General features: G+C 36.3%; 1 protein-coding gene across 2 annotated transcripts in view; it reads left to right on the top strand.

The window, feature by feature from the left end:
- B4GALT6 (beta-1,4-galactosyltransferase 6) overlaps positions 1-19,490 on the top strand; it is a 60,978-nt gene extending 41,488 nt beyond the window's left edge. Inside the window, exons 4-9 of one of the 2 annotated variants that reach the window (XM_019741268.3) lie at positions 342-466; positions 6,596-6,712; positions 13,186-13,373; positions 16,800-16,922; positions 17,206-17,307; positions 17,800-19,490. In XM_019741268.3, coding sequence (XP_019596827.1) covers positions 342-466; positions 6,596-6,712; positions 13,186-13,373; positions 16,800-16,922; positions 17,206-17,307; positions 17,800-17,947 — 803 coding nt within the window. In that variant the 3' untranslated portion in view covers positions 17,948-19,490. The remainder of the gene's footprint in view (positions 1-341; positions 467-6,595; positions 6,713-13,185; positions 13,374-16,799; positions 16,923-17,205; positions 17,308-17,799) is intronic. The other variant, XM_074340196.2, reaches the window with a different exon arrangement.
- The last annotated feature ends 5,588 nt before the right edge of the window (positions 19,491-25,078 follow it).

The raw sequence follows: 25,078 nt of genomic DNA, 5'->3' as shown, positions 1-25,078 counted from the left end.
GAATAGTTGTTAATTAAATTGCAATGATGTGCTAAGTTGTAATGACATGTAATCTTTTCCCAAAGAATATTAACATATTCATTATATTACTCAAAACCACAAAGTTTAAACTATTTGATTCTCTTTGGCTGATTTACCAAAGTTAATAGTGTGACTGTATAATTTATCATCCAAAGTAAAATTGAAAGGGAGTGATATTGACAATGATGTGATAACTGGAATAAATCATACTGTTCTGGCAACTAAGTTATGCCATCACCCTACTGATCGTTACTTGTCTTGCTTCATCTTTGAGGCAAAAAAAAATATTAAAACAATTCTTCATGTTTTTGACCTTCCAGGGGGATTCCTCAATGTCAATGTCAGTGAAGTCAGTTTTGATGAAATTCATCAACTCTTCTCCAAGGATTTAGATATTGAGCCAGGAGGTCACTGGAGACCTAAAGACTGTAAACCCAGATGGAAGGTGAAGTAAATTTTCTCATAAGTAATGTGCCTATTACTATGCATTTGAGGAAAAGTATGCTTGATTCAGAATGTATAGTGGAATACCTTAACGTCTTGGTAAATTTAAGACATCAACATTTTTATGTTTGATGTTTAGGTACTTTTTATGTTTTATGTTTGATGTTTTAGGTATTCACAATTGAAATCTGATTTAATAGTGTTACTTGTGAAGACTGTAACTGCTCCTATGCAGATATGAAATATACCAGGGGTGCCAAAAAAATGTATACAAGTGGACACTTTGGTCAACGTTGCTCAAGCAGTAGTTCGCCGTAATCAGAAGTGTCTGGGCGCTGATGGTAACCACTTTGAGCACCTCTTGTAATTGCAGAAGTCAAACGTGACTTGTATTCATCTTTTATTATCAATATATATTATTACAATTTTAATAGTTTTTCCCTTTCTTAAAGTGTGTATACATTTTTTTGGTACCCTCTGTATATGTTCATGTGTTATTGCCAGTCTCTTGGAGGTCCTGATAATAAATACCTCACTTGAGACTGGCCTAGAGAACAGGTTTTTTTCAGTTCTGTTCTGTTTGGAAGAGAGGCTCTGATTTCTCTGCTTCCTGAAACTGTCCCTACTGATTATGGACACCTGTGGTCATAGCTCCACCAAGTCCTGACTGGTGAGAGCTCATGGGGAGGATATTACTATCCTGATTTCCAGTTAAATCTAGTATTGGGGTTTTCAAGCTCTGCTCCTCAGTTTCAAATTTCTAAAGAGCCACTCAGAGGTCACTGTGACATAAAAGGGAGCACTTTGGGCTCTTTACCTCTGTTTCATAAGGAAGAGCACAAACTTTTTATCTTTTTGCTGTGTCAGAATTCTATTTAATGTTTTGTTTGAAAAACTATAAAGGAATGGGCCTGTCTCTGCTGCTTAAAAAAAAAGAAAAGAAAATCATAGTTTAGACTAGCTGTGCTCTCTATACTATGAAATTGGTTAATAAGTGCATATTCATGTAATATTTTTATGGTTGAGTAGGAAATAGCATTGACATTAATTTAAGTGAAAACTGCATATGATTAAATAAAATGTTATGTCCTAAAGGATTGTGACATAGCCTTAATTTGGGACTGGTTTTCAATTTCTCTTTAAATCTTAGTATATTGCTAAAATATTTGTCTTTTTGTACCCAAAAAAAAAAAAAAAAAAAAAAAAGAATCACTGCTGGGAAGAATTATATCCTGTTAAGTTTAGGATAAAAGCCCTCTGACTTAATTGGCCTTGAACTCTCTGTATTTGGGGATGTGTATTATTTATATCGGCACCCCTAACACAGAGCATATTGTCTTGTATGAGGTAAGCAGTAAACCTAGTTTCGTTTAATTGAGTTCGTGAGACAAATAAATGCCTTGTTACAAATTATTTAATATCTCTATATTTTTTTTTGCCTCAAACAAGTTGTAGGGCTGCTTAAATGAATTCCAGTACAAATTTTGGCAACAATGTCCATTTCACAATTGTCTTATGCTATTTCCCCAATCCAGTTCAGTTAGTAAATGAATCTTTTCATATTTGATGATTGATTTTTCTCACATTTGTATATAAATATGGCCCAATTAACATAACTCCACTTTTTAAAATTGTTCTGGACACATAAATTATTTTTCTTACTTGGGGGATGAGTATGCATGGGTGCTAAAGGAAGAAAAAGCATACTCAGTCACAAAGGCTGTGGTACCCCACAAAGGCTGTGGTACCCCACTAACGCGGAAGTTAGTCCTCAGACACACTTTCCTGTTAAGTACCCCTACCCTCAGCTGTGCACTGTGTGACACGGTAGTAGAATAAGGTGGGATCCGAAAAATGATTCCAATGTCCTTTCTCCAATGGTCTATATCAGAGGTTGGATTTAAAATTTTATGGTTTGTTGTCTTCTTATTTTCTAGGAGAGAAGTATATCACACATACATAGTTCCTATTTAGAAATTTTAGTAGACTATAAACTCCATGTGAATCAGTAGGTAAGAGTATTGAAAGTGGAGTCCTAGGAGTGCGGTAATTCAGGGATCTAAAACTTAGCTTATTTTATTTAGGAACTGTATGGCAATGCTGCTCTTGTTTCAGCTTTGTGCAAACTCTTCTCAGAATACAGTTTCGCGTTCTGAGCTACACAGCTAAAGGTAGGAGAGGAAATTTAGAGATCGTTCAGAGGTCACCTGTCCTTGCCATACTTAATTAATTAAATAATCCCCCACCTCCCCTGCCTGTTTACATTCTAATAATGTCCATTCTAACCTAGGAACAGAGTAGAGAAAAGGGGGAAGAAGAAATAACTAGATTTGTAGTAAACGTCAGCTACCAACTTGATTGTTAATATTTGAGGTTCTTTTACTTAAAAAAATCAGTTAAGTTTATTGATGGTCAATTCATTGGAACTGAGCTCCAAAACTAATGATTTCAGCAATTCCAAGCTATTGCTGAACACGGCATGTTGGCGTAGAAGATTCAGCACAGGTTGGATGCCTTGGAGAGGCAAGCTCATTTCTAAAAGAAATCGATGAGGGAAGTGTTTACCTACGACATTGCCTTTCATTCAGGGTGCAGGTGGAGGCCTGAACAACTTTGGTCTAAGACGCAATGGCTTAAAAAACCAGGCAGCTGCTTGATGCTGTTAGCTACTCAGAGGCCTGGAGTTCCATTTCTAGTCCAGGGTGCCTCGAAGGTGGGTCTTGCAGCCACCTGTCTCAGAGCTGCCTGAGGTGTTTGGTAAAAATGAAGATTCTTGAACCCAATCTTCAGGCATTCTGATTCTATTAGTGGAAAGAAAGTGCATTTTTCTTTTCTTTTTTTTTTTAATCAAGTACCTCCTGCTTGAGAAGTTCCTGAACATACTGGCAATGAGGAGAAAGAGGAAGATGGACCTAAAAACACTGCGGGAGGATGAGAGCTTGGTAGCTTTGACTTCATTCAGTCTTAGTGGCAGATAGCTAGTGCACCCTTAAAAGTAGGCAAACATGAAGCCATGTCATTTTGGGACACCCTACCTGGTGGTGTGTTTGAAGTTCCAAAGTAGGACAAAAACTTGGTGGAGGAAATTTATGTAGTATACATTTTTCTGGCTAAGCTCATGGGGAATGTAGGAGAAAATAAGCAAGATAGAAAAATAGGTGCATAAATTCAGTAAGGTTAGTGGTTTTAAAGTCGGAGCAAACTATGGGATAATTTTGCTTGAACAAGAGGTGGTGAGGAGAGAGTCATGAAGATACCTGTTGTTTTTCAGAAGATAATGACCAGATGTTCTTTATTGCCACTGGAGATGCATCAGCAGGAGAGTGGCTCAAACAGCAAGTTAGGGCCCATATAAGAAAGAATGTCCTGGAACAAAAGCTATAAACTTAGAAATAAATCATCACAGAACACTGAGATCTTCTTTTTCTAGACAACAGATTGTAAACTATTGAGAATGTCATTCCACAGCCACAAGGGACATGTCAAATGAAATTTTAAGATACTGTTTAGCTTCATTTTAATAAAAACTTTGCTTTAGGCATATCATTCAAAATCTTTGATAACTGTCTTATTAAAATGTGGACAATTTATTTGCTACTAAAACAACAGTTTCACTTATTTAAGTTTGCCAAGACAGTGGTAATTTTTTTCTCTTATGACATTCTGAGTTTCCTTATGAGATTTAAAAAACAAAGAAATAACTCTTGCTATTTTAAATGTTTCATTGACAAAATTACTGCATTAGGGGCTATGACGATGCCTTTGTTTATTTTTATATGTTTAACTCATCACTCATCCTAATTGTATTTCAATAATATGGACCCTACAGCTGTTTAATAGCTTCTTCCCTTAAATATCTATAATTCACCTTAATTGCTTTTATAGCCCATTTACATTATGTCTGAGGCATTCAACTTGTGGCCAGTTCAAAACCAGGAAGGGCAAGTTCCACCCTCCTTTCAATAGAAGTTACTGATACACATCAGATAAGATCAGTGGTAGGGATCTGTACCCACCATCTAATTGCTTTCTCTCCTTTTACTTTTCACAGCAGTTTCCTATCCTAAGACTAAACCCAGGGGCCCTGGAACTGCTTTGGGAATTTGTATTGGTTTGGGAATTTGTTAAATATGCCGGTAATTAATACTGAAGTCCATCTGCAAGTTCCCAGTCAGGAGGGAGTAGCCAGACCCAGCAGTAGCCACTTGTGAGGGGGTGGAAGGGACGCTTAGACGTGGGCTGCTCTGACAGCTTTGCAGCCTCAGATTCATAAGCCAAGTATGAGGCAAACCAAAAGGGAATGAGATTCAAAGTGGGGTACCAGAACCTCGTTACTTCCTACCACTCACCAAATATAGAACGTGAACATATCAGCCTCATAGCGGATATTTAGGGAATAATTAAGGGAAAATTAGCAGTGGGGTTTCTAAGTTTGGACATCTTCAATTTTACTAAATCATACTTTGTTCGCTTTTTAAATGAAACTATTTCAAGAATTAAAAAATGTGTCTCATTTACCATCCTGGTAATATAAAATTCACAGGTAAATGTTATTATTTTCTCTTGACTATATCTAATGCCATATTCTGATTTTACAAGTAGGATGAGGTCCTAAACCTATACATGTGCCCCAGTTACTTACATGTATTCATTTGTTAGTAAAATTTATTTAGTACATGTGAAATTTTAATCAATATTGCATTTAATGTTCTTATATAATTTTCTGTTATAACCAATTTAGATTGTATTTAAAAATCCAGAATATAGAGTAACACAGAAATTTTAATTAGATATATTATGACTGTTATGTTCTTTGAAAATCTAATAATTTTAGAATTTATAATCTGTAGAATTATAAATTACTTTAATTTCAGTTTTTATTAGAAGATTCACAATTATAATAAAGCCAGCTTAGCTCAGAAATTGCTAAGAAAAGTAACGTTTAAAAAATATTTTAGCTTTTTCAAAGGCAAACTGAAGTGTAGGGTGACTTGGCTTGTGTGACAAAGTTTGGATATAGATAGTAGAGGATTTGAGTAAGTGGTAATTGATAATTGTTGACTTATTCCCGTATTATATTAACATGTTTTATATAGATGGTATTTTTTAGTCTTGATTTTGATAGTTCCAATAAATGGGTTTTTTTTTCCTATTAGAAGAAAGACTAATCTACTGAGAAACCATTCTAATTTCCATATACATGGTTTTTCTTTTATTTTTTGGATTATATAAGAACACATTTCCTTGATTTATAAAGGGCACATTTCTGTTTTCTGTGCTGCTTACATCATCATTTTGTTAAGCTTAACACATTAACACAATTTTTATTGTAAAATTACTTTAAATTGAATATTATCCTACCACTGAAATAAGTGTAAAATATAGCAAAAATTTAATCATGCATTTTGTTAAATGAAAAATATATTAATATAATTATAAAACTTCATGTATATTCCATGACATATCTGTTAGATTAAAAAAATATATCTCTAGACCAGATAAGCCACGTGTAGGATAATAGATATTCAAGTGGACTCTTTTAAATTCAGTTTAAAAATCATTAAGTTATTATTTATGATCTACTTCTACTTTAAAATCTAGAAGTTACTCTTGAGACATCCCTCTCCATCACTCCTCACATCCCATCCGTTAACAAATCCTGTCTGTTTCCCTCTTAAATGCTTCAAAACTCCATGCACCTCACTTCTCCTCCACCCTCATCTCAGTTCAAGCTACCATTACCTCTTGTCTTGACTATTGGGTTAATTTTCTAAGCAGCTCCCTGAGTCCCATTTATGGCTTTCTCCAATCTGCTCTCCGTAGTGTTCTCTGCCATCACCAAATCTGACTTTATCACTCTTTTTAATCTTTCCACACTTTGTTCATAGGATAAAGACCACAATCCTTAGAATAGCCCTCAGAGCCCGTTTATACCTCCCAGGTTCTCAAGACCATAAGTGGTATGGGGGCAAGGGCCATGTCTGTTTTTGCTCACTGTTAGATCTGTGATGAAGAAAATTCATAAGAATGGGACTTTAAAACCTTCCGAATTTTTTAAGGGTTAGTTATCATCTTTACCTTTAGGGCTTGTTGCTGTATTATTCACATATATGACTATTTTGTCTTAAAGGTGGCAGTTCTCATTCCTTTTCGTAATCGCCATGAACATCTTCCAATATTTTTCTTGCATCTGATTCCAATGCTCCAAAAACAGCGCCTGGAATTTGCCTTTTATGTCATTGAACAGGTGAGAAGTTTTTCCAAATTGTAACTAAGTCTAGTAGAATGTAATAAACTCTTAGCTATGGTTTGAGCAACAATGTTTAGCTTGAGGTTAATCAGGTAACTCAAATCCTTGGTTTTATATTGATTTTTGGATTAAAATTGAGTTTTGGATTGAGCTGTTAGTGGTATATACCACATTTTGTGAATCCATTTATCAGTTGATATACTCCTATCATTTTAAATCATCTAATATTTATTAAAGTGAATTTTTTCTCTATTGTTCATATTGTCAGCTACTTTTTTTCTCTAAATATTTTTCTTGTCTCACTATATCACAGGCACATTTTTTTTCAGCCTTGTTTGAACCCTTTAGAGATATTTTCCATACTTCTACTTTTTTCCACTTTTGTCATTATTTATTTTTACACTTAAAATGTCATCTTTGATTTCTTTCTTCCCTACCCCACCTCCCAAACATTAGGTTACTTGTTAAATTTTATCACTGATTTCTACATAGCATTTCTAAAATCATACATTTTGTTTGTGTTTCAAATACATTATAATTTGGTTACTTCTGGTTTTGACATTGATGAACTCATTTTATCCTGATCTTTCCTTTTTATTATTCACATTTAACCTGACTAAAATATATTTCCTTATTCATCAGTAGACAACAAGTGACCTAGCTTATATTATCAGATGCTTCTTTTTTTCCGATAGAAAATATTCAAATTTTATTCCTAAGATTGTAATATTTAGTGTTTTGCCAGCTCCTTTGCAGTTTATTCTAAATACACTTTTACTCTTTTTTTTTTTTTTTTTTTTTTAATTTCTTACTCTTTGCTTCCTGTCTCTACTATTTTCTTGACAGTGTTTGCTTTTTAACATAATTTATACTTCTCTGTATGTAAATCCCCGTTTTAAGGTTTGTTCCCTGTGCATACTTTGATGTATGTAGTACATATGAACTTTTTAATGTAACAACTTATATTATGAAAATTGGTATTTTTTGACTTAATAAGAAATCAAAATTTTTAGCCGCTTTCATGATTGTGAACTTCTAAGTGAGTGTTACCCACCGCTAGTTTCCTTTTTCAAAACTTCAGTCTCCATAATGTGTTGAGAGATAAGCTATCTGCCTCTGTGTTATTAAAGGCTTATTCTCCCGAGAGCCCAGCATCATGGAATTATTTTGTGTATGTGATGAAGAAGAAATCTTTGCAAAGCAACTGAGATCCATATTTTATAAACCTCTTAAGTTAGAATCTCAGCCTGGATCAATGTTAATTCAGGCCAGTGTATTTGATAGTGTGTAGTTTGGAGCAGTAAGATCTTTACCCCATATGAAATAGAAGAGTAATTTTTCTGTTGGACTGGCGCCCAGGAGCGCTCAGCAATTGAAGAGCAGCTCAGAACTCCTAGTTACATATGGAAGATTGTGCACATATTTACCTCTTCTCCTTTGTATACTCCTAAAATTAGAATGAAAGAAAAATCTTTTAAAAGGTTATTAAACCACAAGGGCAAAGCGATGGAAGTAGTTGAGAGTATTCAACACATTTCTGGAAGTCAGGAAGCAGATGGATCATTGGCAACTCCCTTAGCAGAGCAGAGGATGTTTAAAACCATGTGCTTGATTGTGACAAGCTTGAATTAATTTGCTGGACAAACCCCTGCACATCTCGGCCCTTGAAAGGTGTCGCAGAAGATGGACTGAAGCACTGGGCTAAAGTGAGGGAATTGTCTGGAAGTTTGATTCTAAAACAATCAAATCCCCAGTTCCTCATCTTTGCTTGTGTTGACAGGCGATTGATTTCTCTGCTATATCTTGAAGAAAATGAAAAGTTTACCCTCTGGAGAAATCCCACTAGAGAAGGTCCTGACTGTGTTACAGAGCTATCCTATGGGGCCTCAAATCCCAGGGGCTAAGTAAGTCTGCATGCTGACCCTAGGGACCCTCAGGCCTCGTCCCTGTTTGGCTTTTGGAAGCCAGCAGTTAGGTATGAGTCTCCCCAGCCCCTCCAACTCAGAAAGGGCACAAGTGATGTCTTCATTAGAGAAATAGATTATCCCCTGGAAGAAGATGCCCAGTCTAATGTGTGGAAGTCTCTATAGCAAAAGGCCAACTTATCACTTTATCACCTTCACGAAGCCCACTTTCATTCATTCAAAAAAAGGGAATACAGCAGTGACAAACCAGGTAAGGCTCTCCTGTTCTTGTGAGGAGAGACAGGCAATAAATAAATATGTGATATGTCAGGTGGTGCTCAGCGCAGGGTCAGGGCAGAGAGAGCGGTAAGGGCAAGGAGAGGTGCTCTTTTATACAGAGTGTTCAGGGAAGGCCTCTCGGAGGAGGTGAGGTTGGGGCAGCCCTGAATGATGTACCGAATGATGTACAAGCCGTGCTGGTGTTAGGGGGATGTGCATTCCTGGTATGTTTGGGGAATGAGGGCAGTGTCGCTAGAGTGATAAATGGAGGAGAATGTTAGGGAGGAAATCAGACATGAGTCGAGAAGCAGATAATGAAAGACCTAACAGGCCAGGGTGAGGATTTGGATTATCCCACATGAGGTTGGAAGCCTCTAGAGGGTTTTGAGTAGAGGAATGGCATGATCTAACTGTTGTTTTAAAAAGATGACTGTTCAGAGAATAGACTGAGGGGAACAAGGGCTGAAACGTGGGCAGTTAGAAAGCTCTTGCAGTTGTCCGGGTAGGAGAGGGTGTTGACTTGAGCTGCTATGGGAGGAGGTGAGCAATGGATGGGTGTGGGCTACATTGGGTTTAGAAGTGATATTATTTGCTGATGAGTTAGAGGTGCTGTGTGAGTGATGGAGAACAGTTAATAGTGATGCCACGGTTTTTGTCTTGTACAAGGATGTTCCCATTTTCTGAGCTATGCCATCTAGAACACTGCGACAGAGGAAAGGGGCTTTGTGGTGTTGGTGTTGTTTAGGGATTTGCTCTTGCACGTGCATGTGTGTATGTGTGTGGTGTTTGAGGCAAGAGTGATGCCATGATCCTCACATACATACATGCATGGTGATTTCCCTCAGCTTTTTAAGTGCCTTACTTAAAAAGTAATGAATGGGCAGCCTAGGATCCTCAGATTTTGAAGAAAGCCTCCACCAGAAGAGACAAAACCAATCGAGCAAAAGGTGTGTAGAACACAGAGACATTGGAGAGAACAGAGGAAATCTTAAAAGAACTGAATGACAACAGAAATTCATAATCAATATTCACAGAGAATGAAGAAAAAAGATAATCCATGAAACAAAAACAGGATACCATAAAGAAAGAATAATTAAAACAAGAAAGTTATTGAAAATAAAAATGTGATAATTAAAATGAAACTTTCAACAGAATGGCTGGAAGATAAACTTAAGAAAATAACTCCTAAACTAGAAACAAAACATAAGAGAATCAGTCTAAGAGTACCAACACATCACAGGGTAACCAGTCTCTATGATGGCCTCACGGATCCTTGTATCCTTGTAACCAGGCCCTTGTGTGGTCCCTCCCGCAATGAATAATGGCTGACTTGTGAGGGCAGCCCGACTGCAGAGTGACAGCATGTGACTTTGGAGGGTAGGTCATAAAAAGTGCTGCTTCTGTCTTGGTCTCTTGGATCACTTGCTCTCGGGGAAGCCAGCTGCCATGTGATGAGGACACTCAAGCAGCCCTGTGGAGAGAGAGTGACTTGGCAGCATTGTCTTGCTGGTCCTGTGAGTGAGCCAGATGGAAGTGGATCCTCCAGCTGAGGCCCAGACACCATGGGCAGAGATGAGGTATACGAGTACATACTGTGCTGTCAGAACTCCCTGTCCACAGATGCTGTGAGCATGATAAATGGCTATTGTATTTTTAGCCACTACGTTTTGCTGTGATTTCTTACACATCAATAGATAACTAATACACTCACTAATCAGGGTTCTGGAAAAATATGGCAGAAAAAAATTGGGGTGGAATGGAGGACTGTGGCCCAAGAAATTAAGAAAATTTTCCAGAAACAAAGACATGAGTCTTCAGATTAAAGGGGACCAAATGTACACATGAATAATTTCTGGGTCCATTGTGAAGCATATTATTTTGAAGTTTTTTAATTTTCATTGGGGAGTATTGGGGTACAGTGTGTTTCTCCAGGGCCCATCATCTCCAAGTCATTGTCCTTCAATCTAATTGTGGAGGGCACAGCTCAGCTCCAAGTCCAGTTGCTGTTTTCAATCTTTAGTTGCACAGGGCGCAGCCCACCATTCCATGTGGGAATTGAATCGGCAATTGTATTGTTGAGAGCTTGTGCTCTAACTAATTGAGCCATCTGGCTGCCCCTCAGGAAGCTCAGTGGCAGTTCGTTGTCTTCAATCTTGTTGTGGAGGGAGCAGCTCTCTGGCCCATGTGGGAATCGAACCAGCAAGCCTGTTGTTCAGAGCTTGTGCTCTACCCAACTGAGCCGTCTGACCCCCCACAGAAGTTTTAAGAATACCGATTAAAAACAGAAGATATCAAAAAGGTTCTGTAGGACAAATTACCAATGATTATGTATCATAATCATATGAACCTTCTCAGCAACGTCGATAGCTAGAAGATTGTGGATCCATGCCTTTAAAATTCTAGGGGAAAGTGATTTTCTGCCGAGAACTTTTTACCAAGACAAAAATGTCAATCAAGTGTGAGGATAGATTGGTGGCATTGTCAATCATCCATTAACTAAAAAGTTTTATTTTTTTTTTCATGGATGTTAACTTAGGAAGCGGCTAAGGGAGGTGCCTTTGCCTGAGAAAGCCAAGCAAAAAATATAGATGATCTAGAAAATGAAGGACAAGTCCCAGGATGATAGCTGTCCATGGTCAGACCAGTCCAGACTGCAGCACGAACTGAGGGCAGGGGGAGTTGGCGTTGGGCATGGGGCATGGAGAAAGACTTGATAAATGATTTGATCTGTTTGAATGATTACATCAATTATTAATAGATATAGGACATATTTATGGGGGCTTTTGTATAAAGTAATAATAGTGATATAGAAAACTAGGAAAACAAAAGGCAGTTATTAATCTCAGTTTGAGAAAGAAAGCAGAATCATAATTCACTCAGCACTCAAACAATATTTCCGCAGTCCTAATAATGTAAACACTATTGATTTAACCAAAGGTTATGATATAACTGTATTGGGAGAGTAGATGGCGGGGCAGTGAGTGTGGTGGTGTAAATCCTCAACAACCACGATAAGAAGTCAGTAAATGATGTCTAAAGTTAATGAAGCAAGGAAATATCAGAACTCGCATTGTCTTGAAATATGGAGGTAAGCACTGGAATAAACTGCTAGAGGAGTTGGAATTTATTGCTTTTGGAGGATGAAGGTGGGTTAGGCATAGAACTTATTTTTATTACAAGCCATTAAGTATTGTCCACATTTAATAAACAATTTTTAAAACCTTGAAGGGAAGTAGTTCAAGCTGATGTTGATATACCAGTAATCACGTTATAATTTCACTCTCCCTTTTATTCCCTCCATTTCATTGGTGAAGAAAGAAGCTGTAAGAAGTAAAGTGATGTCTGTTACCTCCAGTTAGTGCAAGACCCAGGACTGAAAATTAGTAACTTTTCACTCCTGAGGCAGCACTCAGGTGGTGACTACATTGTATATCTCATTCACTCCCGTCACAATCCTTTTAAATATTTTGGGAATCAGAAATATTGCTAAAGTATAGGTAATTGCTGTTTAATATTGTTTAGATACAGAATGAAACTTTTTATTGCTAATGCACCTTCATGTAATTTCCTCATAAAGACAGGTAAATGGCTATAATATAGGAAGTTGGGTTCTCTGTAACAAGTTCCCATTTTTTTGTCCCTTAAAATACTCTTGGCATTTATCATAAGTAAGAATAATAGAAATAGGAATGGTTTGTTGCCTGGGCATTTTAATATATTTTCTCTACTAATAAAGGAAAATGGTTATAGTAAAGGAAGTTTTATGTAGTAATTTCCAATTGTTTTTGTTCTCTAAACCTGTCTTTGTCTTTATTATAAGCATTAGTAATACAGAATTAGCCCTCCCTGGCCTTGTTATATAAGAGAAGGGTTAACGTTTGTTGAGTCATTTTCAGTTTCCTGCTTTTCTTAGTCTTGACAGCACATGGAAAGCTTCAGTAAAAAAATACAACCCATACTATTTTTAATGATTTTATATTTTTCCGGTTATAAATAACCTATATCTTGATGTAGTTGAAGGAAAACAGAAACATAAATGATGTCATTGTATAAATGTGATGCTTGACCATTGGACTAGACGACCACATTGTTTTCCTGTATGTTACCAAAGTATAAAATAACGCAAGTACATTTAAACGGTATATTTGAAAATCCTGACATGTTTATTATTGTATGGATTTGATTCATATGTGCTTATTATTTGACCATAGTTTAACAAGTTCGAAAAGTGTAGAAAAAAGTCAGGTGATAAAGCCTGAGTCCGTTTCTGTTTTTCTTCCTGTGAAGACCGGCACACAACCTTTTAACCGTGCAATGCTCTTCAATGTGGGCTTCCAAGAGGCCATGAAAGATAGCGTCTGGGACTGCGTCATCTTCCATGATGTGGATCATCTACCCGAAAACGACCGGAACTATTATGGATGTGGAGAAATGCCACGTCATTTTGCAGCAAAGCTGGATAAATACATGTATATGTAAGTGACGTGCAGTCTTGCAGATATTGTACGATGTACTTGTAGAATCATGTCACTGAAACGGCAGCAGCATGATGTGCCTGGATCTGAGAATGTTCCACAGCTTCAGGAGTATCTTTAACTCCAGCCTGTCTTCCTAGGGAGCAGGATGCAGAGTCGCTTGTCATCCATCTAGGGACTTCCTCACACAGAGGTTTGAGCGTGGGGTGGTGGAAAAGAGAGACTGCTTTCTACATCAAGCAAATGTGGATTTAACTTCTGGTTTTCCCACTTAACAGTTATGGGAGTTGTTTAGTTACTTTGTATCTCTGAACATTGGTTTCCTTGTTCAGTGGAGTAATAGAGCCCTTCCATAGGCTGGTGAGCGTGCCCATGTGCTGGACCTGCCCCGCAGGTACATACCATGTTTCCCCAAAATAAGACCTAACCGGACAGTCAGCTGTAAGGCATCTTTTGGAGCAAAAATTAATATGAGACCCGGTCTTAGTTTACTATAAGACCAGGTATTGTATTATATTATATTATATTGACCCGGTCTTATATTACATAAGACCAGGTCTTATATTAATTTTTGCGCCAGAAGACGCATTAGAGCTGATTGTCTGGCTAGGTCTTATTTTCGGGGAAACACGGTAGCACCTGTTGTCTCCCTTCTGCTTCCCCTCCCCCAGTGATGTTTTAATGCAGTGTATCTTCTTTCTAAGCTATGGATTCTTGACTTGCCTTTAATAAGAAGAAACAAATTTTTTCATTCTCTGACTGGAGATAACTTGAAATGTGAACAGTCATTGAATCTGTGACAGTAACTTAAATTAACATCAAAGTATGCAAGTCTGACCTGGGAAAGGCATCATAGTTTTCACTGGCTAACGGAAGTGGAGAGAAGAGAAAATAGCCTGGAGCAGGGGAGATGTTGCCGCTGCCCTACTGACAGAGTGGAGAGAGGCAGTGACCTGACCAGGCAAATCAGCCCGAAAACAGGAAAAGAATGGCTTTTTTATTTTTATATTTTTTGCTGGTCATGGTCGTCATTGGGAAACCTCTTCCTTAGTGCCACAGTATCTGAACGCCAAGCCTGGTGTTACCTTGGGAAAGACATCCAGGTTCAGGATCTGATTCTTGGCACTTCTGGAAACTCAATGTTGATCAGCCTGCTAGACTCAAATTAGATTCAGTGTAATTGATTTTCACTAAAAAATTTCATAAAGGTCATATAAACTAAGAATTCTAAATGAATTGTTTTACTTGCAAATATTAATTTCTAATGAGTAAAATGTTTATATCTACCTAGACTAATCCCAGGGACAGTAGGGTATCTTGGAAGTTTGAATAGAAATTCAAGTGGTAGCATACGGAGAATGATGGGGGTCGGGAATGGCAGGGCCCTGCAGATGTCAGCCTCGGGACAAAGCCTGATGAAGCATCTCTGCCCCACAGTGGTTCTCACTCCCACTCTGAGGGCAGCTGACCAGAAAGCTCAGGTACCCAGGTTAGTGTGTCTCTTTCTTTTGGAAGATAAACACTACTAGATTTTTGCTTGCTTACAGTTTCTATTTTTTATCTATTCGTATCTTTATTTTTACCTAATCTTTTTCTTCTTGGCTTTATGCATTGATTGTTTCCACTTAAGCAGAACAATAAAGGGAATTAATATGCATGTCAGTTTATACATGTCAGTACACACACACACACACACACATGCACACACATACGCACACATGCCTGCACCCCTACCTATCTACTGATCTCGGGTTTCTCCCAAACCGCTAGCCTGGGCAAGAATAATCCAATTAGTGTGGGAAGCACAACAGAGCCATGAATGTTTATTGGCTCTGTTGAACCCCAGCTGGTGTTACTACTAGAATCCTAACTTCCCAAGTGCAAGCCTCATGAGGTTTCTTGGGACACCATGGTTGTCTTTGGGGTCTGCGTTGCTGTTACTCTCCTAGGGTGCCTTAGGTCCAGGGCAGGGCCAAGATTGCTTTCTCCTGCAACCCTAGAGTTCCATGCAGGAGTGGCCTCTCCCATCTTCTGTGGCCACACAAGATCCCCGCTGGCAAAACAGCACTTCTTCCCTACAGGGAACAAGGTGAGAGTCCCTCAACAAAACAGTGGAATCCCCCTTCCTTTCTCAGAGGCGGCTGTGGATAGGGTCTGGGCCAGATTTCCTTCAGCGCGGTTCTCAGATGCTGTGCGTGGTCGTGTTTTCTCTGCTGGCCCTGCACACTGTCCTGGTCCCTTCAGAGGCTCTAGCACGCTTCTCCCCACTAGCACATTTGGGGCCATAGTACCATTCAGGTCTGCAAATCTAGGGGTGCTACCTCAACATGAGAAAACCAATCTAGATCTAAATGGATAACATAGTTTAACAAATTCCTTAGAACATGAGTTAAGAAAAGGTAAGGAAAATGAAATCCAAATTTGAAAATGTAGTTATTTCTCTGAGAAAGACAAATACTATATGATTTCACTTACATGTGGGATCTAAAAAAAAAGACAACTGAACTCAGATACAGAGAACAGGTGGGTGGGATGGGCGAAATGGGTGAAGATGGTCAAAGGTACAAACTTGCAGTTATAAAATAAATAAGTCTTGGGGATGTAATGTACAGCACGGTGACTATAGTTAACAGTATTGTATATTTGAAAGTTGTTAAGAGAGTAGATCTTAAAAGCTCTCATCACAAGGGAAAAAAAAAAGAATTTTGTAACAGTATGGTGATGGATGTTAACTAGACTTATTTCAGTAGTCATTTCAGAATGTGTACCTATATTAAGTCATGTTGTACACCTAAAACTAATACAATGTTACATGTCCATTATGTCTCAATTTAAAAAATAGTCATTTTTTAAAATATTGCATTAAAAGTAAACGTTTGTAAATATCTATGAGTATTTGGGGAGTATAATCCAAACAGATATGACTGTTGTAGGAATAGGCACTTGTCATTTCAAAATTAAATGCTAGACTTGTCTTTATAATTTATATATATCCTGGCCTATATACTAAATAATGTATTTATAATTAAGTTCAATTAAGCTAGAAAATTTTATTATTAGTTTAGCAACATCTAAAATTGTATTGACAGCTATTGATGTACTTAATCAAGTATTCTTTGGTGTGAAAATATACAATTTTTGAACACTAGGTTTAGTAACAATACTAAGTATTAAATTTTAATTACTACAGGTGTTTTATTTTGTGTTTTACATAACACATTTAGGTATACTTGTTTCACTAGAATACAAAAATATTTTGTTCCTTGGTGTACTTTACATTTCCCAGAATGCGATTTAATCAACAGATTTATTTATTTGGAAAATAGAAGTATATTGTGCAAAGCACATAAAAGACTCGAAACTTGATTTCATGTGGCAAACTGTTTCGATTTCATTTTAGGATGCTATATTCTGCTTTCTTTTTAGTCTTCCATATAAAGAGTTTTTCGGTGGTGTAAGTGGACTGACAGTGGAACAATTTAGAAAGATCAATGGTTTTCCTAATGCCTTCTGGGGATGGGGAGGAGAAGATGATGACCTTTGGAACAGGTATGTTGAGATCAACTTGCTTAATAACAATTTCTATACATTTCCTTTCTTTTAGGTAAATTGTACTTTGCTAATTCAAGAAAAGATTCTTTGGGATGGAAAATTTTTGAGGTTCCTAAATCTTATTTTGTGTTTCTTCTTTTTTTCATTAAGAATGCCTTCTAAAATTATTGACAACACATTCATTAGAGCATTCTTTTGTATTTTAAATTGAACTCATGGAATCAATTTTTATGTCAGATTTTATTTCTTTATATTTTCATTTCTGTATATTGTATTATAGAGTTCACTATGCTGGATATAATGTAACAAGACCAGAGGGGGATTTAGGGAAATACAAATCTATTCCTCATCATCACCGAGGTGAAGTCCAGTTTTTAGGACGGTAAGTTTAATATCCTCTTAAGCTACCAAGGTTGCAAAATTATTTAATGTATGGAAGATTTTAAAAAATGTATTGCACCCAAAAAAAGTCCCCTGAAGGGGATTTTCTGTCAATATCATTTTTTTATAGAAGTGAAGCATTTTTGTGCTTGTTTTGAAGAGATATGCATATATCTACATACATACATGCATTTTCAAGAGCCCAGTTAACTATTTCTATAAAAAGTGTTTTCTTAACATAAGACATAATATGTTTTCTTTCTTAAAGATGTCTACGTTGTAAGGGTGCAGAATAATTTTTTCAGGTGGCGTTTTGAGACTCGTAAAAATGCTAATTTACAGCAATGATTTAGAAAGATTTTTAATTATGTGTGAGAGTCAAAGATTGTAGAGCTTTAAATGCTTTAATTTATAAGAATGATCTTGAGCATATGCCTCATCAATTTTTCTTTTTGCACTTGTTTCTGTTACTTTTTTTTCTCTAACACTATAGGTACAAATTACTAAGGTATTCAAAAGAGCGTCAGTACATCGATGGGTTGAACAATTTAATATATATGCCAAAAGTACTGGTGGATAGGTTGTATACAAATATATCTGTAAACCTCATGCCAGAGTTAGCTCCAATCGAAGACTATTAAAACAAGTCGCTCTCCTGGCAAGATGGACCACAATGCTGGATCATAAACTTGGAGTGCACGCTTCATGGAGGTCAGTGAAGGGATGTGTCACAGTGCCCCTTTCTGTAAGAAGAGCCGGCATCCTCAGTGTTTCCAGTGTGAGATTGTACAGTCAGCTTCCTCCCTCCCATCCTCTGCTCTGAGACACACCCCCACGGCGAGCACTGCAGAAGCCAGATGACATTGCTTAAGACTGGAAGTTAAGAGAGCTCCCTACAAAGAAAAACATTTTTATACTGAAATCTATAATTTAATTCAAGAGAATGCTTTATTTCTGTTTAAACATATTTTGTACATATGTGATGTAAATTAATGGGTTCAAATTGTTGAAAAATAAGCTGTGTTGCAGTTTTGCATGTAATTGGTTATGCCTTTATTGGACTTTTATAGACTTTTTTATTTGCATGGGAGAAAAACAATGTAAATTTATGTTACGAAACAAAGGTTAACCCTTGTGTGAAATGAAGGAACTGTCAATAATTGACAGCCAACTAATACAGTAAACTGTTATACTAGTTTTGAGCTTTAGATCTTCAGCCTTCTATGTGGAAGAAGTCACAGCTTTCTTAGGGTCTTAAAGGGTAAGAAGAAAGGGTTTAAACAGCTTTTCTTCCTACCAGCATTACCTGTATTTTTCCTTGCTTGCAATCTCATCAGATTTGCTAAATCACAACCATATTGTTTATGCATATTGCATGAGTATTACCAAGAAAATCTTAAAAGTTGTGATGTGACATGATATAAAGGAACTCTTTTTGTTAAATGTCTTTCATGTACCTCTGTGTGTCAGGGATTTTGTGCCTCAAAAAATGTTCCCAAGGTTGTGTGTGTTTGTACACTGTTTTTAGTTTGTGTTGCTTTCGGTTCATAGTGAACAGCACTTTTATTATTTCCGGTTCAGAAGAGCCAAAACATTTTTTTCGCTTAAAAAAAAATCTAAATGATTTGTTTTAAAGAATGAGTTATAGAAAACCCAGTAGTACTTATAATAAACAAATGAATTATACTATTAGATAAGAAATTAAATGTTCTATTTTTATGAAGATAAATGCTTAGTAGATAAAAACAGATTTTAAGTTTAATTCTCAGACTCATAGAATTTCTGGTTTAGAAGGGATTCATTTTAATGTTGGCCAATTTCATTCAAACTATGTATTTTTTTCACTTCTAAGCAATTATATCTCTGGTGTTATTAAAATTCCCTTACTGAAAGCATAATTTAATAGAATTACATAATCAGTTATTTAAATCCATTAATGATTTGAGACACTTCTCAGAAAACAGGTCTTACTACCTGACATCAAATATATTACTTTATCTTAAATTTGGACAAAGTTTTTGACAAAACCAAGCATTATTTTTACTTTGAAAATGATCAATTATTGTTAACCAAAGATTCTTTAAAATATCAAGCTATTTTCAGAAATTTAAAACAAAAAATTGTATATGTATAAAGTGAATCTTCAACAACAGTGAAGAACAATAAAAATCTATATTTGAAAGATGTTTGATAACATTTGCCTCATGGATTATTCACCTAAAGCAGAAATATGGCTATTTATCTCAGGTTATAAGTTTAATTTTGAAGTGTCATTTTCTATGGCAATATTGGTAACCCAATGACTACAACCCAACTCACAAAATAATTGAAATTCTCGTACTTTGAGAAAACTGATAGCTCTCTGTTATGATACCAAACAGAATTTTTTCACATTTATTTTTTAGAAATAATTCCAAAATATATCTCATTTATTTGCTTTTACTGAAAATAATGAAAAATCAAACCTTCTGAAAAGTAAAATATTTGTTCTTAATTTGTGTATCTGTTCATTTTCTGTGTCTCATAGCCAATATAGTTTTTTAATTCAATGAAATGAAGGAAAGTAAATTGGGAAAGTTAACATTTGTTGATCACTAACAAGATAGGAGGGGCACAGAAGCAAAATTAATCCATAAAATAATAAAATAATTTAATATTTCAGTTGTGGGGAAAATTAGGGCTGTTTTTGAGTCTTATCAGGAAAATTTTTTTTTTTTTTAGTGTGGAGCTGCCCACATTTTAGAATCTTTTCATTATATACACTTTACAATTTTAAGAGAATTCATTTCTACTACAGTCTGCCTTATTTTCATGGATTAAGTCTAATAGTAATTTTTGTTTTAGGAATGGGCCTGAATATTTTGCTTTTTTCTGTTTTGAATATGATATGTCATTCTGTGAAAACCATCTCATAAGTTGGCTTTTTGTCTTTTGTTTTTGGTTTGCCTGTTAAGTGCAGACCTAAAATTGATTTTTGCCCATAAATAATGACTTTTATATGTTTCAATAAAGTGACAGTTTTGACCAATTATCTTTAATGTATGAAAATAAATCTATTCCATAAAAATGAACAAATGCATTGCAAATGCAAACTTTCTTTATAGTTATGTTGGTGGATTTATTAGTGAACATGTATTCTTGCCTACTTTATCAGGTGCAATGCTAGCTATGTCTACGGAAAAAGTATTATTTCATTTCTAAACAAATCAAGTTAAGCAAGTTGAAACCGTTCCAAAATTATGAAGACATGCTCTGATAACTTATTCATTGTATTTCTTAGTCTCAAAGTCTAGACATACATATATATGTGGACATAGAGCTATTATTACGAGGTCCCTATAGCACTATTGGGAAAGTTATATAGTGCCTTTCAACTAGAGAAAGTAGTAATGATTAATGGGCCTGTTTGTAGAAAAAGGAAAATGTTCACATGTCCTGTAACATTGTGTCTAATTCATAGTGGAGATAGTCATTTAAACCTTTGCCAAAACTAGGATTTAATGGATATTGTTTAAAATCTAAATTTAAATTTCTGTTTGTATTTTGTGAAAAGGTGTTCAGTAAGAAAACCTTGTTTACAATATTATGTAAGTACAAAGTTACGTATTAAAAACTTGCTTATCCTCCTTTTCCTAGTCAAGAGATTAATATCCGTTTTAAAACAAATTGGACAAATGTGCAATATAATATTCTCCCTCTTTTGAAGGCCCCCTCTGAGAGAAAGAAATTTTGTGTCATTTTATTTGGCCTTTGCTCATCTCTGTTACATTTCTTTATGTATTTTTTCAGAAAATATTAGCACTCTAGATTTATTGCCTTGTATTTGCAAGTATGCCCATTGAGAGAACCAAAATGGCCATAGTGGTGTTTATCACAAAGAGGAAGTGTACTTAAGATTAGTTTTATTAAGATCTGAAAGGCTTTCACATAAATGCACTGAAATAAATGCTAGTAATTTCTTGTACTCTTTTTTTTTTTTTTTTTTTTTGCATCTCATGGAAATGTTTGTACTTTTTTATCATTGTCTTTTATGAAATATAATGTTCTAAAGACTTTGTGTGATGATGTAATTATTTTCTTTCGGGAACTTTTTTTTAGTTATTTGGGTTTTTCCTTGTTGTTGTATTTGTTTTCCTAAATTTCAAGTGAATTTTTGATGAATACCTTCGTTGCACTAGGATTGCAACACAAGCATAAGACTATCACAGCATCTGCCTTTGCAACAGTTTCAGTTAAATACATTTAAGTATCACCTCATAGCTTTTCCCCCCAAAGAGACACAGTAATATTTAAATGTTTGTCCTTGATACAGTTGGGAATCTGTTGTATCAAGATGAATATTTAATGAACCATTTTCAGCGTAACTTTTCCCTGTACAACTTCAATAAATTAAACTAGTATGTTATGGTCAATTCCCTTCTTGTTTTTCGAGTGTCAAGTAGCATTGAAGATTTTTAATTAAGACAATCAAATCTCAAAAATACCTAGGGGCTAGATTTGCATTTGGGGTAGATTGTGAGAGCATGGCTTTTATCAAATTATTTGTAAGGAACTCTAAGTATTAATTTTTATGCATAGTATCAGTTACCAGGATATTGTCTCTACAGATCACAAATAAAGCCAATCATTAAATCATAATCATTTAGTTATTTACATCATGCAGAGTCATAAAATTGAGTCAGCTTAATCTGCCCCAGGTTTCTACCTATGGTATTAATGTGTCTTCTGATGAAACATGCTGACTCAATTTACTGATCTCATATCTTGGTGTGTGTGTGTGTGTGTGTGTGTGCTGTCTTTACACACATAGATTTAAGGTTGTGGAGATACTCTGGACCAAAATTGTTTTATTTAAGAGAAGATTGTTCGTAAGGAGAATGTACTGTATTGATCTTGATTTAAGTAACTTACGATAGTGCTATCACGCAAAACTATACTGCAAAAAAAAAAAAAAATATATGAGTTGAGAAATAAAACTTGTATCTTTCTCAACACATTCCTATAACATATTGTGGTGGCTCTGAATTCCATTGCTAGTTGAACCTCCCAATTCCATCAGTTGAAGTTTGTGCTCTGGAGGATATCCCAGAAGTATGAGATGTTACCTATCTTTAAGGAATTTACTGTCTTTGTGTAAAACTGACAGAGTGGAAACAACTGAAAACCCATATGCTGTCAGATGAGTTGCTCACTTCTGGCCTCTGCGCACACTTGGTTTTATATTTCACTAATGGAATGTTTGGCCAGTGGAGCAGATTTGTAGGAGCAGATTTTTTCCTACAAAGAATATTTCATAGCTGTAAGCATATGCTACAGAAGAGATCATTGTTCTTCTGCAATGGAACGTGAGGATTTGTAGTTAATTTTTAACTACTGTGTGGAAGGTGCTGGTTATAAAGCAAAGATTCGGGAATCAGACTGATCTGAATTTGCGTTCAGGGATCCACTGTCATTAGCTGTGAAATGTTAGCAAACTTTTAAACCTCTGTGGCGCCCAGTTTCCTGATCTCTCCATTGATAATGATAGGAACTACCTGAGGATTGTTGAAATGATTAAATTAATCCGAAGAAGCGCCTGACACACTTTGTAAAAACTTGGCTCAGATTAAGTCGGTTTTTAGCTTTCGAGTAACAACCTTTTCTTTCTCGCAAATTGTTTCGGGTTATAGAGAATGGTATCGCAATCTTTAATCCTACCAGGAAATGAAGTCAGTGATTATCCTAAATCTGTGGTAATGTATGTAAACAGTAAAACTGGCCAAAGTGCACAATTAAAATTTAGCAGTGATCGTCATGAGAAGTGTAGCAAATGGGACTCAGGCTCTGTGTTCTCAGAAGGTTGTGTGATTCTAGGTAGATGACGTGGAAAGCACCTGTTATAGAACTTAGCTCATGGAGGGCATTCAGTCACTAGTACCTTCTCAGTATTACAGCTGAAGAAGTTAAATGTCCACATGGGCCTGAGTTCCTGCTTTTTCTGTCCTCCCTTGGCTTTTGGGTTTGGCTTTTTCACCAATCCTCTTCTCGATTTTCTTGGAAGATGCTTCCTCTGCCTTCCATTCTCCCTCTTTCTCCTCTCTTCTGATCAATAACTCACTTTCTAGGACCACTTTCTAGCTCTGTCCAGTAGAATGTTCTACGATGATGGAAATGTTCTATGGCTATGATATCCAATATGGTGGTCATGAGTTACATAGGGCTATTAAGCATTTGAAATGTGAATAGAGCAAGGAAGGAACTGGGTTTTTTATTTTGTTGAGTTTTAAATAAATTTAAATAGCCACAAACAGCAGGTTTTAATTGTGCACTTTGGCCAGTTTTACTGTTTACATACATTACCATGGATTTAAGGTAATCACTGACTTCATTTCCTGGTAGGATTAAAGATTGTGATCCCATTCTCTATAACCCAAAACAATTCGCATGTACCATGTAGTGTACGTGCAAAGCTTTCACTACATGGTCCCCCAGGTATATGTATTCAGGAGACTCCCAAACCATATATCCAGCTCAGAATTCTTAGCTTCTATTCCACATTATCAACTTACTGGTTTTCTCCCTCTGCTTGTTCACAGAAATTTAAAACACGGCATGTCCCAAGCTGAATTTATCATACCCTCCTCCAAAACCTAAACCTAGTCTTTCTCCTGTTTTATCATCTGCTTGGCAACCCAAGGACAAATTCATGAACCATCCTCTCTCTTTCTCTGTCCAGTCGACATTAACTCCACCTCTTAAGTCTCTTTCCGGTCTTTGTGGTCTTTCGTTTCCACAACTACCCAGATCCTCCCCAGTCTTTTCTTACTACCAAGGTGTGTTGTCTTCTTTGAATGCACCCTCCACCTTGCCGGCAAAGTGTAGCTTTTGAAATTTTAAGCAATACCATGCTTAAAATCTTTCAGTGGCTCCCCATGGCCTGCAGGATGAGGTCCAAGCGTTTCGGTCTCTCCTACCAGGTCCTTACTGAATGGCTTCTGCTTGCCTCTCCAGAACCAGCACCTCACCGTACATTCCTGTCACACCCTTTCAATTCTCTGGCCACCTGTGGACTACTCCCCATGGCCAGTATCAGACCCCTTTGCCTTGGCACACTATCTTTTCTATCCTCATCCACCAGAGGATCTATCATATGTCTCCTAAGACTCAGTAAGCTCTTCTGGAAGCCTTCTATGGCCACTCCGAGTAAAACTGGCCACTCGTTCTCATGTACTCCTGCCCCACAATACATGAACCCTATGAAAGCATGTTTTATACCATTCATGTATTTGTTGGCACTTTTGTGTTTTCCCCGAGGATTTAGCTCTTTGAGAGCAATGGTGCGTGTCATTCATTTTTGTACTCCAGCATCTAGCACAGTGCTCAGTGAGCGAGTGATTCTGTTAAGGGAGCACTATTTGCCATCTAGTAGGACAGGACCCTGCACAGCATTCTAAGTTACGGTTCCATTAATACATACATGCCGTATCTCCTTACTGAACTGTGTTCGGTAGGATCAGTGCCTTAATTATGCCTATTAAGGGCCATCAGCCAAATGCGTTTTGCCCAACTTACCAATATAACTATTAGCTATGTTCATCATTTTTACTCAACATATATTTTTTTTAATTAAAGTTTATTGGGGTGACAATGGTTAGTCAAGTTACATAGGTTTCAATATCAACATATTTTTAAAATTTAAAAATATTTACTAAGGTTTAAAACATTAATTATAGGTTAACGTATAGAAGAAAACAAGAGCAAAAAATTCACTGCCAAGATGTTTATTAAATAAA

The sequence above is a fragment of the Rhinolophus sinicus genome, chromosome 4 (assembly GCF_057876585.1).
Source record: "Rhinolophus sinicus isolate RSI-liver-muscle chromosome 4, RSI-T2T, whole genome shotgun sequence".
Classification (NCBI taxonomy): Eukaryota; Metazoa; Chordata; class Mammalia; order Chiroptera; family Rhinolophidae; genus Rhinolophus; species Rhinolophus sinicus.
Note: the sequence above shows the minus strand (reverse complement) of the source record. Positions and strands in the feature narration are given on the sequence as shown.